The 14,101-nt window shown below is 40.1% G+C and overlaps 3 protein-coding genes across 5 annotated transcripts; 2 read left to right on the top strand and 1 right to left on the bottom strand.

Annotated features, from left to right (window-relative positions):
* Positions 1 to 1,367: 1,367 nt before the first annotated feature.
* Positions 1,368 to 3,258, top strand: LOC124474145 (glutathione S-transferase 3-like). Of its 2 annotated transcripts, XM_047030058.1 has the most exons (7): positions 1,369 to 1,605; positions 1,698 to 1,790; positions 1,912 to 1,963; positions 2,042 to 2,174; positions 2,266 to 2,407; positions 2,578 to 2,703; positions 2,870 to 3,258. In XM_047030058.1, the coding sequence occupies exons 2-7, from the start codon at positions 1,704 to 1,706 to the stop codon at positions 3,002 to 3,004; spliced, it is 675 nt and encodes a 224-aa protein (XP_046886014.1). In that variant the 5' UTR covers positions 1,369 to 1,605; positions 1,698 to 1,703; the 3' UTR covers positions 3,005 to 3,258. The 2 variants fall into 2 exon arrangements, with proteins under 2 accessions (XP_046886013.1, XP_046886014.1); XM_047030057.1 differs by having other exon boundaries at positions 1,368 to 1,605; positions 1,912 to 2,174.
* On the bottom strand, positions 3,009 to 4,713 carry tmem14a (transmembrane protein 14A). Its single transcript, XM_047030059.1, has 5 exons — positions 4,627 to 4,713; positions 4,140 to 4,220; positions 3,914 to 4,015; positions 3,603 to 3,690; positions 3,009 to 3,461 (listed from the first exon to the last, which is right to left on the bottom strand). Exons 2-5 carry the CDS (start codon positions 4,213 to 4,215, stop codon positions 3,422 to 3,424), a joined length of 306 nt encoding a protein of 101 aa, XP_046886015.1. The 5' UTR covers positions 4,216 to 4,220; positions 4,627 to 4,713; the 3' UTR covers positions 3,009 to 3,421.
* LOC124474144 lies at positions 4,276 to 13,944 on the top strand. Of its 2 annotated transcripts, none has more exons than XM_047030055.1 (10): positions 4,276 to 4,310; positions 10,130 to 10,212; positions 10,815 to 10,899; positions 11,173 to 11,247; positions 11,337 to 11,654; positions 11,739 to 11,789; positions 12,121 to 12,684; positions 12,847 to 13,128; positions 13,306 to 13,496; positions 13,635 to 13,944. In XM_047030055.1, the coding sequence occupies exons 5-10, from the start codon at positions 11,571 to 11,573 to the stop codon at positions 13,681 to 13,683; spliced, it is 1,221 nt and encodes a 406-aa protein (XP_046886011.1). In that variant the 5' UTR covers positions 4,276 to 4,310; positions 10,130 to 10,212; positions 10,815 to 10,899; positions 11,173 to 11,247; positions 11,337 to 11,570; the 3' UTR covers positions 13,684 to 13,944. The 2 variants fall into 2 exon arrangements, with proteins under 2 accessions (XP_046886011.1, XP_046886012.1); XM_047030056.1 differs by lacking the exon at positions 4,276 to 4,310 and adding an exon at positions 9,640 to 9,716.
* The last annotated feature ends 157 nt before the right edge of the window (positions 13,945 to 14,101 follow it).

A 14,101-nucleotide genomic window follows, 5' to 3' on the forward strand; every position in this document is an offset into this window, starting at 1 on the left:
AACCAGGGTTATCAGATGAGAATGGGCAAATTCGAGGCATCTTACAGCAACGGGTCTACGAGCCATTGCGATACATCCACTGTAAACATTAGCGCATGGTGCCGCCTCTCTCCTCCTCATTAGCATTTAAAGCTACAGACACAGAAACAGCGCATTCTGAGGAAAGCTCATTGTGGGACTACTCGTAGTGGCGATAATTCTGCACCAAGGCTGAATTTTGGGAAAAAGACTTCAGATACAGTATTAGGGGACCACTAAGGCCTATATAAAAGCATCCAAAAATAGCATTTCTTGTGACCTTTAAGACTTATCACTTATCCGCCCAAGTACCTCTACAAAATCTACAATGTGTGCCAAAATAATACATCCTGACAAGCCATGCTGATCAATTTGATCTATAAGGCCAGCATGCGATCCTGACAAGACTTATGTTTTCCATAATCTACCAAATCTAGGTGTCACCATCTGCCTTCGATCTTGTGTGGAGCTGCGTTGGTCTGAAGATAACCACGCCCCTCCCGTTTGCATGTGAGATCGGAAATAAATATAGCACAGAAATAAATGTGGTGTGGAAATATATGTGGAAATAAATGTGGTGTGTAAAAGTCAACAAAAAAAAGTGCCATTAGGAAATAAAAGTCATAAAATGTTGTCTTTACAAAAACGTCATAAAAATAATAATGAATTTATTTATTGATGTCGGTAAATGGATTCAGCTATGTAATTATATAATGATATATTTATATATTTATTGCTATCTTTTTTCAATTTCAGAATCTTTTTCATAGCCATATTTATTTATGTATGTATTTATCTATTTATTTATTTATTTAATTTTGACTAACTCGGCATTCCATAGATCAGCCGTTGACGAACCGATATTTGCTGTTCTCAATTAGCTTGCTAATGTTAACTGGCTAAAGGGAAATTGATTAACTTAGCTTCAACCCTTACGACGAATGGGGCCCAGGCCCCTAGTCAGTTGTTTACCTTACCCATATATGTGTTCTCAAATTTTATTAAACTTTTAATGATTACAAAATGTTCAATAATAATGCACGAACATTAAATTATTGATTTAACCTTTTAACTGTGGTGTGCCATGATGTGACAAAGACAGCACACCACACACAAACAGATTTTTCACCTGTGTCCCGACTGTGAACACAAGAAATCTGCTATCTTTCGAGACTTCTGAATAAGCATGGCGGACGACATGCACGAAGAAATTGCGATGATAGTGTTTGTAATGAATTTCACTGAAAATTCACGGAAAAAAAGAAAAGGGTTTGTTGTTGCCACAAATCGACAAGCTGATCCTCCATCTCTGCTGTCCAAATCCATTTAACTTTAGGTGTGTTCGACTTCATACAGCGCCGGCGGCGCCGACAGCCGGCTGCAGCCGGCTACCTTGAAGCTGAGAATGGCATTGGCTGCTTCAAGTCAGCCGGGCTATTGTTTCGAAAGTTCGATATCGCTTCGTGAGCACGGCAACACTACTTTTTAGACACGACTCGTCCGGAAATTATATAATAATCCGTTTTTCCGTCCGTAGGCTAAACATTGGCATTTCATTGTCTGCAATCTCATTTCAAGGACTCACAGGTACATTTAAAATTAGACAACAGTATAGTAACCTACAATAACATGAATAACGGGAATATGTTAACATTGCATCGTCGTCATGTATTCTACAGTTTGCCATGGCTGGAAAGGTTGTACTACATTACTTCAATGGGAGGGGGAAAATGGAGTCAATTCGTTGGCTTCTAGCTGTGTCTGGTGTTGAGGTAGGAGGATTCATGACATTGCACTTTTGCACAAACTTATGCTGCATACAAATTGTTTAGTGCACTTGACGACACTGTTTGTAAAGGTTTTTCAAACTAACTGCATTTTTGTTGTTCACAGTTTGAAGAAGTGTTTTTGACAAGCGGTGAACAATATGAAAAACATATCAGTGGTGAGTCAACATCTGGTCAATTATTTACTGATTTACTGAATGAGACGTTCACCCTCTTGAGTTCATATGTCTCTGCAGATGGAGATCTCATGTTTGGGCAGGTCCCTATGGTGGAAATAGATGGAATGAAGCTGGTTCAAACCAAAGCCATCTTGAACTATATAGCTGGGAAATACAATCTGTATGGGAAGGACCTGAAAGAGCGAGCTATGTATGATTTTATTTCCAAATATTTTATATTAGATTGTTGATCCAATTTAGTATTAGTATGCAAGTCACACCCAGAACTTGTATTCTTTCAGGATTGACATGTATTCTGAGGGATTGAGAGATTTCATGGAAATGATTATGATCCTGTGCTTCACACCACCTATGGAATTAAAGACGAAGTTGGAGAACATTCAGGCAAAAGCTACAGGCCGCTACCTCCCTGTGTATGAGAAGGTAGTGTCTGGAGTCTTGACCATGAACATGATTAATAAATATGATTACAACTCAAACCCAACTTTTATGGAATTCGGGTTGTATAATAAAGGTTTTTCATGTTGTTTGATACAGTACTTGGGTGTAGTTTAAGACCCTTAGTCCTCAAAGCAATTGCTATATTTCCACAGGCACTCTGTGGCTCCCAGTACCTTGTTGGTGACCAGCTCAGCTGTGCAGACATCCATTTGCTGGAGGCTACACTGATGATGGAGGAAAAATTCCCTGAGATTCTCAAACATTTTCCCAATGTTGAGGTAAACCTCATGCAGCTACGTTTACGATGATTACTGTCTACACAACTGTAAAGAGATGTCATGAGATTACAGAATAAAACGTGTGCTTGCTAAAGGAGGATGAACAGCTAAGTGACTCATCTGAGAGTTTTTAATCCTGTTTGGTTATGGATGTTTTCCTCTCCAGGCTTTCCAGGGAAGGATGAAGGTCCTACCAACCATCCACAAGTTCCTGCAGCCCAACAGCATGAGGAAGCCTCAGCCTGATGAGGTCTACGTCACAACAGTGAAGAAGGTGTTAAACAAGTTGTTTTTAGAATAGAAGAAGCTTTGCATTATTTGCTCATTATAATCAGGGGGTATAATTTGCAGTCAGCATAAGATATATGGAATGCAGGTTTGTCATAATCAGTAAGGTTTTGACTGTAGGTACATTTCTTCTCACTTATTGATGTCCTGTCCACATAATCATTCAAACTTCAATCATTACTAGTTCATTTCCACTGAAAATGCACAATAACTAATTATTTCATAAGTAGGACATAAATACATACAGCTCAAACAACCTGTCACTATCCAAAGGAAATCTGCGTCTCAGGTTACATTTAGAGTTGCCCATGATTCTTTACAGTCCATAATCAAAACAGACATGTTGATAATAAATAAAAACATTTGGCATGGTTACAAATAGTGCTGGTTCTGTTAAGTGAGTGTTGTGTCACTAGTCTTGTTTGTCCCATCACAAAGTGAACAGGAAAAGTTGTAAAATCCTCAGCAAACTGAATAAAAAAACAGTGAAAATCAGTTTTAATTTAATATAATGATTCAATATATTGAAATACAATTGAAGGGGTTGAATTAATCGAATACCAGAAGATATGGTCTGTAAAATGTGCGACATTCTGTGGTCTGATTCTTACCTCAGCCCTGCCATGATACCTGCTGGCATTATCTTCCCAGATCTCTTAAATCTAATTCCCATCACAACTGCCAGAGTTCCAGAGGCCACTGGAAGAAAAAATGGTTACACCTTCCAACACACCCACACTTTGATGTCTCACACACTCCCTGCACGACTGATTCACCAACAGACCAACCACATATTTCAACCACATTTCATTGTTGCCTTTTTTTGTCACAACCTTGAGAGAGATTATAATATAATACTGTGCCATTATACAGCTATAAAACAGGGTGTTCAAACGTGACTACAGTTTGTAACTATACTTACAAAATGAAATATTTTGGTCACTTGGGTCATTTGTTGTTAGTATGGCCCCATAGGCTGATAAACTGCCAAAGAGTAATCCTGCAATCAACGACACCAGACTACCTACAGACAAAAAACAGGAAGAGTAGAAACTGACAACAACAATGAAGTTAACAGGACTTGCAGTTGTTGGTACAGGGGTAAGACCTGGTCAGACCTGGTCATCCTGACTAAAATCTCATCCTACCTTTTCTCTTGTATCCCATGTATCCCCCCAGAGCTATGGTTGCTGCATAGCCAAATCCAAGCCAGTCAATTACCATTGTTGCTGTGGAAACAAAGGAAAATAGGTCAACTATGTGCCAGCTACAAATAATGTTAAACGGGAGCATGCAGGTGTGGTTGAAGGGTGTATGAGGTAGGCTATATACACATAGCATACCCACAACTTTACATAACGGTACTATTAACAACGTAAGTGTATATAAACTTGGTGCTCACAGTCAGCACTGAGAGCATGCAGCCTGGAATTTCAATTAATTAGCGCATTAGCGAGCAAAAATGTTTTTTTTAAAGCCACGGCGAATGGAGCAATGGACACAGTGGGCTCCACACTAGTCTGCTTAATTTATAAAACTCTAAACAATGTAATCAAAGCCGGTATGCGTTGTACACCCCAAACGTATTTTTTTAGCAAAGCCTACTAACGGTTTTCCAATTGCAATGTCACAAACCTGGTATATTTACTATACTTTACGCAGCTCCAACTAGATACTGAAAAATGATAACAGTTTAAGCACTTCCTTGTTTAAGTTGCGCATGCCCAGATTGGCGACGTTCATATGGTACCGCAGGCCGAAGGGGAAGGCTGCAGACCTGCCAAGAAAAGGGTCCAATTTATGGGGCCATTATTGTAGCAAAACTATTCACGAATATACAGCATCAGGGCTATGGAACGCCGTGTTAGTCAAAACTAAATAAATATATAGATAGGTAAATAAAAAGACAAAAACACAAATAAATAAATATGGCTATGACATAAACCCCCCCAAAAAAAAGATGGCAATAAATATATGAATATAGCATCATATCATTATATAGCTGAATCCATTTACCTACATCAATTAATAAATACATTAACTAATTTAAATGACTTTTTGTAAAGACAACATGTATTCATTTCCTGGGACTTATATTTCCTAATGCCACATTTATATATTTTTTTCAACTTTTATTTCCTAACGCCAGATATATTTCCGAACACCACATTGACCAACGTAGCTGCACAAGATCGAAGGCAGATAGGGACACCCAGAGCCAAGATAAAAATATATTTTTATATGGCTCTGGGGACACTTAGATTCGAGAGATGATGGAAGACAAGTCGTATCAGAGATCGCATGCTGGCCTTAGTAGATAGAATTGATCAGCATGGCTTGTCAGGGATATCATTTTGCCACACATTGAAGACTTTGTAGAGGTAGGCCTACTTGGGTAGCCTGGCTCTGCCCTCCTACGTACTTCCGCTCAATTTGGATTTTGCTTCTGTACTAGGTCTGGGAGCTCGGCTCTGAAGTCGGTTTCCAGAAACAATTTTTTTGTAGGTTCAATCAGCGAACAGAGGGAGTGGCTGAGAATGATGACGTTGTGCACTTGTTTGAGTAGTTCAGTAATGGCAGCGGAGAAAGATGCGAGCAAAACTATTCTGCGGTTGTGGCAACGCTGCCGAATATAGGTTAAAGCCGGAGCAAGAACATTCCTTGCTGAGTTTTGTTGGTGGCCATTATGTTGTGGCCCTCCCCACGGGGTTCGGGAAAAGTTTGATTTTCCAGCTACGGCAGCTAGCTCCGTTACAGCAGTGGTGAAGGAGTTGGCTAAGGCGAACACTTGCGATTGGTAATGGCAAATCAGAGTGGCTCTGGGCGGATCCAATAGTTTTAAACTTCAACAGAGGACCGGTTGTCAATGGGGAGATACCAGACCCTCTGTACAAATGAAATGTACGAGGGTCTGGTTAGGACCAGGCTACTACTTGGGCGGAAGTGCTCTGGAATGTAGACATTGGCCGCGTTTCCCAGATTCGTTAAGAAGCTCTTAACGAATCTGGAAAACATGGCCATACGTAGCTTCCCCGGTTGAAAAGATAAGCTAGCCTCAAAATGTCCTGGTTCATCAAGCCCCCACCCCTCGGCTTGAGGCAACAGCCCCGGTGGGTATAGTTGGTATTGCATTTCCGATTTTCTACCCGACTCGTCCGGTCGTTTTTATTCTATTAACTCCAGTCAACATATCTAAAACTATCTCCCCCCCAAAAAATTGTTCGATTCTCAAACCTGGCTCATACTACTAGCTTTTTCATAGAATAATTTCTCCTGATTTTTGCTAAGTTTGAAACCAATCCGAAATGGGTAAACTAGCACCCCATTTATTTGTCAAGAAAAGTTGCCTGGAAACTTGTTCGCGGATACCAACAGGGGACGAGCACAAAAGGGAACATCAGCAAATCGCTGATTTACCTGAGCTTAATGAGAACAAGGAGAAAGGGTTTGATAATCTACAGTTGCCTGCCTTTATTGTAGCACGTTTTACAAATGGTTGCAAAAATACATGATGGTTGTTTGAGAGTTTATGTCCGTTATTTTAAAGCAGATTTAACAATTTCGTAATTAACACTATTATGCTCAAGGCATGACAAACGTAGCCTTATTATACCGTGGTAAAGTTGGTTGGAAGTTCGATATTCAACAGACATTCGGACGCCCGTATCGCCCGTATATTTAGGGACCATCAACAAATTACACATTTAAAATGTCAAAATTCAATAGCTTTTCAACAACATGAACTAGAAACATAACAATTATGTTAAACTGTTCAAAATGTATACATACACATTGCACAGCCTTTATTTTGTTTATTTTCATATCTAAACATAGCATAATATAATTAGTTGAAATATCGTGGCATGTTACGGCGTCATTATTGATTGTTGACATGTTATTCTGGAGCAAGGACGAATATAATGTCTGATGTCCACAATATGGTCGTTATATTGTTATGACTTTATGTCAACACTACAACGATGGCATTAACAATAAGCTAGTAATAGTAAACAACACTCATCATCATTATAATAGTAACATAGGTAGGCTTTAGGCTTAATTTAGCTTGCTCTGCAAAGCTATAACAACGACGGAGCCAGATATTCAAGTTCACAGTTTATTTATCCAACACAATACAGCAGTCAAACTATAAACACAAAGCAAAAATAACAACGTATAGGCCCTGCACCTATAATACTACAGTACTAATAGTATTAATCTTCGTAACATTCACAGGCATCTGCTTTTTGATCGGACTTGTACCACATTCTGACAGTTTTCTGCAATGCCTTAGCTCCAGCTCACAAACTCGCGACTGGTTGTCGCAAAGTATGACGTATACAGCTAGTTGCAAGCATGCACGAGTTTCGGAGCTAGGAACAAGCTTCTGCCCAAGACCGGACGAGTCGGTCTGGAAAGATGGCGCGGTCCATTAGGAGTTCTCGCTTACCTCACTGCACCACTGAGCACTTTTCATAGAAATTAATGGGGACGCCATCTTGGAGGACAGAAGTTAGAAGTTAGTTATATTAACTCTATGTGGTTCATACACTGCAAATATCTTGTGGTTATCCTGAGGTAAAATTCTTCTAAATTATTGTAAAAAACCTATGAACTTCTTTTTTTCTGGACTGGCAAGTTATTTTTTGTCATCGCCAAGAGTGTATGGCTGCATCCCGCCTCATGCCCTCCCGCCTCATGCCCTCCCGCCTCATGCCCTCCCGCCTCATGCCCTCCCGCCTCATGCCCTCCCGTCTCATGCCCTCCCGTCTCATGCCCTCCCGTCTCATGCCCTCCCGTCTCATGCCCTCCCGTCTCATGCCCTCCCGTCTCATGCCCTCTACTTTTCAAAATAAAAGCTTGTCTGGTCCACTATTTCTCCTTCCTACTTTGGTGTACGTTTTTTTTTTAGCTAGACTACAAACTAAAATCCATTCTACGGCTGCAGCCTGGGACGCTCGGTTGAGTTTAGGCGTCACAACGACGGTTGAGGTTAGGATTAGTTTAAGGCTAGGAGTTGTAGCAGAGGTCGAGGTTAAGGTTATAACCACAACGGTTGGGGGACAATGATGGTCTGTACAGCACACCGTGCATGTTGTCACCTGCAGTGTTTTCTTTTTTTTAAAGACACTGATGTGTACCTTAAGGAAAATTAAAAAAAAAAAAACATCAAAGTCTGCAACCATAAATTGCTCTAGGTAATGTTAGCTAATATTCGCTAACAAATGTCAACATAAAACGCTGATTAAGTTTTAAATGAAGGTCATCGCAGGTTTCATCAAATATACGTTAACATCAGGTACAGAACAATAACATCCAGAAATCAGCAAATAATATATTGATTAAAAAAATCTATTTCAAGTTTATCAATTTATTGCAACAAACGTGCTCACGAACTTACCTTTAACTCCATCCGTATTTGCGATTTAGTATTTTTGACCCTCTGACTTTACCATTGGACAGCTTGGGCATGAGACAGGAGGGCATAAGACGGGAGGCTGCAGCCTGTAGCCATACCCGTCTCGACATCGCAGGCTCCGACAGCTTGTTGCGCAATCATTTCAAAACAAAAATAGATACAATATAAAACGGGAAAAAGAGAAAAACAAAGCACATAAAACATTTGTAACAAATGGTTGTGAAGTCATTTACACTCCCATCAAATCGTTAGAGCTTAATTGAGAACCGTTAATTTAGATGTTGCAACCTAGATATGTTTGTTAGTTTGCATAATTATAATTTACATGGAAATAAGATGGAATATATCTAAGGAAAGATATTGTGTTTCTATTGTGTTTTGGTTTTGTTAATATTCTGGGAACGGTTCTGATAGATGTGGGTGTCTAGAGGATCGGGGTTTTGGGTTGATGATGATGTCATCAGCAAGCGTTTTTTTGCGCGGGTTTAAAAGAAGATGCTTTGTGAAATCTCCAACGACCGCCTTTGAAAATAAAGTTGCCAAAGAAAGATGAATTGATGTCTGTTCAAGGGTGTAACATAAATTGGTGTTTCCGCCCGGTCTAGAGTGTTTTTACCACGAAGCAAGAGGAATGACGAGTGACCGGTTCGGATATTGTAAGAGCTATCGCTAAATCGGGTCTGTATGGTTTTGTCTCCGAAGCGTCGTCGTTGACTGGTTGAGTTGATGATCAAACGATTTTGAAAGTACTTTTGGGGATATGGAGCTAGAAAGCTGACAAAAGTATCTGAATTTTAATATGACAATTCTGAAATATTTGGGTGTCGAATTTAATAAAACTGAATTATTTTGATCCAAAAATACAAATTGCATGAATTCAGATTCTTGAAATTCAGATTCTTGAAATTCAGGTTCTTGAATTTCAGATTGCTGAAATTCAGATTCTTGAAATTCAGATTCTTGAAATTCAGATTTCTGAAATTCAGATTAATATTTTGTCTGAACTAGGCCAAAGGTGAAACAGCTTGCCTTCACAGGGAAAAGTAGACGATTTCGGAACGACCGAATCTAGACATTCTCTGAACGATTTTTACCCCAGAACAAAAGCTAAGAATTGCTCGTTGGAGGAAGAGTAGCCTATGGAGCAAGTGCTTATGAAACTTGTAAAAACTTGTGTCTTCTCCTCTGCCAAAATCGGCAGTTACTGTTACCAAGTGAGTCGAGATAGAGTCAGAGGGCGGCGGAGACCGATGGAAGACGCGGAACAACTGGCAACGTAGCTATCTAAAATGTTTTCGTGGGAAACGTGAGCAGTCGTACTATTTTTCTTAAAAAATTAAGAAAAGAAAAGCTTAGTAATAATACTTTATTTTTTATTTTGCCAACATAAGGACTGCTGGCTGTGTACAGTATAGATATCAAAATAAAATCTGTCCTACATGACGGAACATGTAGTGCAGATGGGCCAAGTAACAGTTATAGCATACTGTTGTAGTGGGCATTTATTTGCGTGTTATTTATTGGAGTCATATGAGCTACATGGTTGTGTCTAATTACACATTTCTAATGAGGAATATTGACATATTTATTTCATGCGTTTTATCTGTATAAAAGTATGTCCGAATGCTACGCATGATGTGGCGTACAATCACGTCACAATGGTGTATATTCATACTTAAGTGAAACATTACAGAGCTACTTCACATTTTTTCTGAACAGGCAGGTGAATAGTAACTTGAAGACTATTGTAAGCTTTCTCAGAAGATTTCCTCAGGTTCTACAGACAATTTTGTGCTTTTTTGGTGAGTAATTCTTATTTACACATTAATGTTTCCCCTATTTATTGTAATCTTACACAAAACATAATTTTATGCTCAATTTAATCCACACTTTTGTTATGCGTTACCGTAAATATCATGGCTGTACAACTAAGAAAATGTCCCTCAGATTCAAAATTCTAATACATTTAAAGCAAGTTTTGATAATAAATCAATCATTAAAGCTTAATAATAATAATAATAATTGAATGGCTGGTCGGTATACAGACAAGAAATATGTTGCCAATGTAAAAGGACTGCTGGGCTTGTATGGATTTCAAAATCAAATCTGTCCTACATGACGGAACCTGTAGTGCAGAAGGGCAAAGTAACATCGCATAGCCTACGTTTTGTAGTTTGCATAGTGGGCATTGTTTGCGCATTATTTATTGGAGTCACGAGCTACATGCTTGTGTGTAATTACACATTTCCAATGAAGAATATTGACACATTTATTTTACGGACATACTTTCTGTATAAAAAGTATGTTTGAATGCTACACATGATTACGTACAAAAACGTCATAATGGTGTATATTTATACTTAAATGAAACATTACACAGCTACATCACATTTCTTCTGAACAGGCAGGTGAATAGTCACTTGAAGACTTGTATTACAAGCTTTCTCAGAAGACTTTCTCAGGCTCTTCAGAGAATTTTGTGCTTTTTGGTGAGTAATTCTTATTTACACATTAATGTTTCCCCTACTTACATGTAAAACATAATTTAATTCTAAATTTAATCCACACTTTTGTTATGCAGTTACTGTCAATTTCATTGCATCAAATACATTTAAAGCAAGTTTTGATTTTTTTGGTCAATAAAAAGAATAAATAATAATAAAAAGAGACTCAAGACTCAGTCCACAAATGGCCTGTAAATCAAACCTCAACAGCATTGGAGTTACAAAAGTTACAAGTCTTCTCTCTCAATTGCTTCACAGCCAATCATTGTGTGCCGAAACCAAACTCTTCCAGTCGGGTCAGGACTGGTTAGAGAAAGGGACGACGCAGAAATGGTAACAGCCTAATAATATCAACTTAAATTTCAATGTTTAAACAGCAACATGGTCAAATACCTCTCTGAGTGACTGTGTCTCTAATGTAGGAAGTTGACCATGATGGAACAACTATCCAAGAGGTGGAAACGGATTGGAAAAATCAGGATGATCTTTCACTACATTCCCTTGATGAGGCAGATTATCTGGTCAGTAATTTATGCATAGCGATAGGTGAAAGGGATGACACAGAATTGGTAAGATCCTTTTTTTACATAAACCTAAATGGTTAATCATCAAACATGGTCAAATACCTCTGAGTGACTGTGTCTCTAATGTAGGAAATGGAACGTGGTGGGAACACTATCCGTCAGTCCGTAGATTACGATGACCTCTCTCTATGTTCAGTCAGCGAGAGAGATTTTCTGGTCAGTTTGTGCATCGAAAGCATCAAGGTACATTACATTTTGAAGATAGACTGTGTGAACAATATGTTTCCATCTGACTCACAGTCTGATGAGGACCGTGACCGCCAGCAGAATCCACTTCCGGATAAACGCCTGGTAGGTGTATGTGTGTGACAAAAGGTCAATGAATTGGCTTTTTCTACTAGTGCTGCATCAGCTTTTCCCTCATTTACATTTAGTCATTTAACAGACGCTCTTATCCAGAGCGACTTACAGTAAGTACAGGGACATTCCCCCGAGGCAAGTAGGTTGAAGTGCGTTGCCCAAGGACATAATTTAATTTGGCACGGCCGGTAATCAAACTGGAAACCTCCTGATTAATAGCCCAATTCCCTAACTGCTCAGCCATCTGACCCACGTGACCTCCCTCCCCATATTTCCCTCTTCCCTGTTCTTGCACATTGTACTCTACTTTTGGTCTCCCTAGAATCATGTTATGGATTACGAAGCCCAGGGCCTTCTTCCTTCTTCTGTGAGAGCCGTGACCGAGCCTTGCGTCTCTAAGGACGTGCACCCCCCCATGCTACAAGATCAGAAGAGGCGCGACAGGCAGTCCCATGACACAAGAGTCATGAAAAGGTTCCAAAAAACCCTGGTTGCCCTGGAACAGGACCTTATGAAAACCAAGGAAGAGATCCTAGACACCAACGAGTACTTAAAGGAGATGTCTCGTGTGAAGAGCCAGGGAAAAGGCCTGATGGGTGCGTCTCTGAGAAGACTTGTTTATAAAGTCAGAGGGAGAAGGCTCCAGAAGATTCAGGCGCAGAAGTATATTCGGGTCAACAAAGATTTCGATGCGCTGATCCAAGTGGTGATGGAGGACTGCAAAGATGATCTCAATCTGACGGGCCTAGAGAACTGGGAGAAAGAGGTTAAGAGGCTGCGCATGGCCTGCAGGGCCTGTACTGAGAGGATCCCACCACCCGAGGTGTGTCGTTCCCCACCACAGGTCCAACCCTCTCAGGAAGAGAAGTCCTCCATCCAGCGCGTTGTAAGTAATTAGTACAGACCTACTATACATATTCATTTATTCAGCTAATGTTTGATTCAAGGTGTGGCATGGCACTGTTTGTTGATTATCATCCTACAGAGCAATATCCCAGGTCCCACAGGCCAAAAGGTTATGTCTTGTCTTGTGACTCTGTCTCCCCAGGATCTATCTGAGACAGAGATCACTCTTGTGGTCCCCCGAATCGAGGATGCCATGGAATCCCTCCCTCTGACTCCTCCTACTCCTGAGGCCCTCCTCCCCAACCTGCAGCTTCCCCGGGCTTTGACTCCCCTCAACCGTGTCACTGTTAGAGTTGTGACTCCTACGTGGCCTGAGTCTCTGCCTGCTGTGGAGTATTTACCCCTTCCTCGTCTGACACCAATTACCCACTTGAGTGCTGATGTGAAGAAGCTGCTCCAAGGAGGACTGGAAGGGCTCCAGCAGGTAGGTCATTATCATCACAGGCAAATATATGATGATATTCACTGTTAAAGCATAAATACATTTAAGTTAATTGAATACATTGCGGACTAATGAGGCTGGAAAAGAACCGTGATTTCATTGGTTATATTTTTTCCCAGCTCAGTGATTCATCCATGTAAGCTTGTGTTCTGCTTTCAGGATGTGATGGAGGAGAAGAAGAAGACTGGCAAAGGGGAGAAGAAGAAGCCTGGCAGAGGGGAGAAGAAGGCCAAAACCCAGCGGCATGTCAAACCACTGCTTGTGTTGGAAGCCAGAAACAAACAGCCAGAGGAATACTCTGAAACCAATGTGGAGGAGGAGAAAAAGAAAAAGAAGAATGTGGGAAAGAGGTGAGGGCAGATAGCAGAAAGGCTAAATGGAGGGGGTAGTAGAATGTGGGTGAAAACAGTAAGACCCTCAGTGTAAGGATGAGAGAATGCGTACTGGTATGGCAGATTACATTTTATGTTTTTTCTTATGATTGACAGGTTTCTGCAGTGGCTGTCACGGAAACTCATCTGTTGTTCAGATGTTTAACAAACATCATGCATGCAAACTCATGCTCTTTTTCTCTCTCTGTCTTTTACTATACAGAGATCATGTTGACATACACGCATATGACATCACACTCCACCCTTACACACACACACACATTCACTCTCTCTCTCTCTCTCTCTCTCTCTCTCTCTCTCTCTCTTTCTCTCTCTCTCTCTCTCTCTCTCTCTTTCACTACACAGAGATCATGTAGACATACACACTTATGACATCATCAGTTACACACCAGACTTTGTTTTCATATCACAGATGCTTGACAAAACGTTGTTCTCAATAAAGTTAGCATTTTGTGTTTCATTTGGTATTGCTTCTTGATGGTTACTACTTGACAATTATTACTGCACTGCTTCAAGTGGGCTTGCTGTAGTGGAGATGGACTACTAGTGTTTTCTTTTGAGAG

Source organism: Hypomesus transpacificus, chromosome 11 (assembly GCF_021917145.1).
Source record: "Hypomesus transpacificus isolate Combined female chromosome 11, fHypTra1, whole genome shotgun sequence".
Lineage (NCBI taxonomy): Eukaryota > Metazoa > Chordata > Actinopteri > Osmeriformes > Osmeridae > Hypomesus > Hypomesus transpacificus.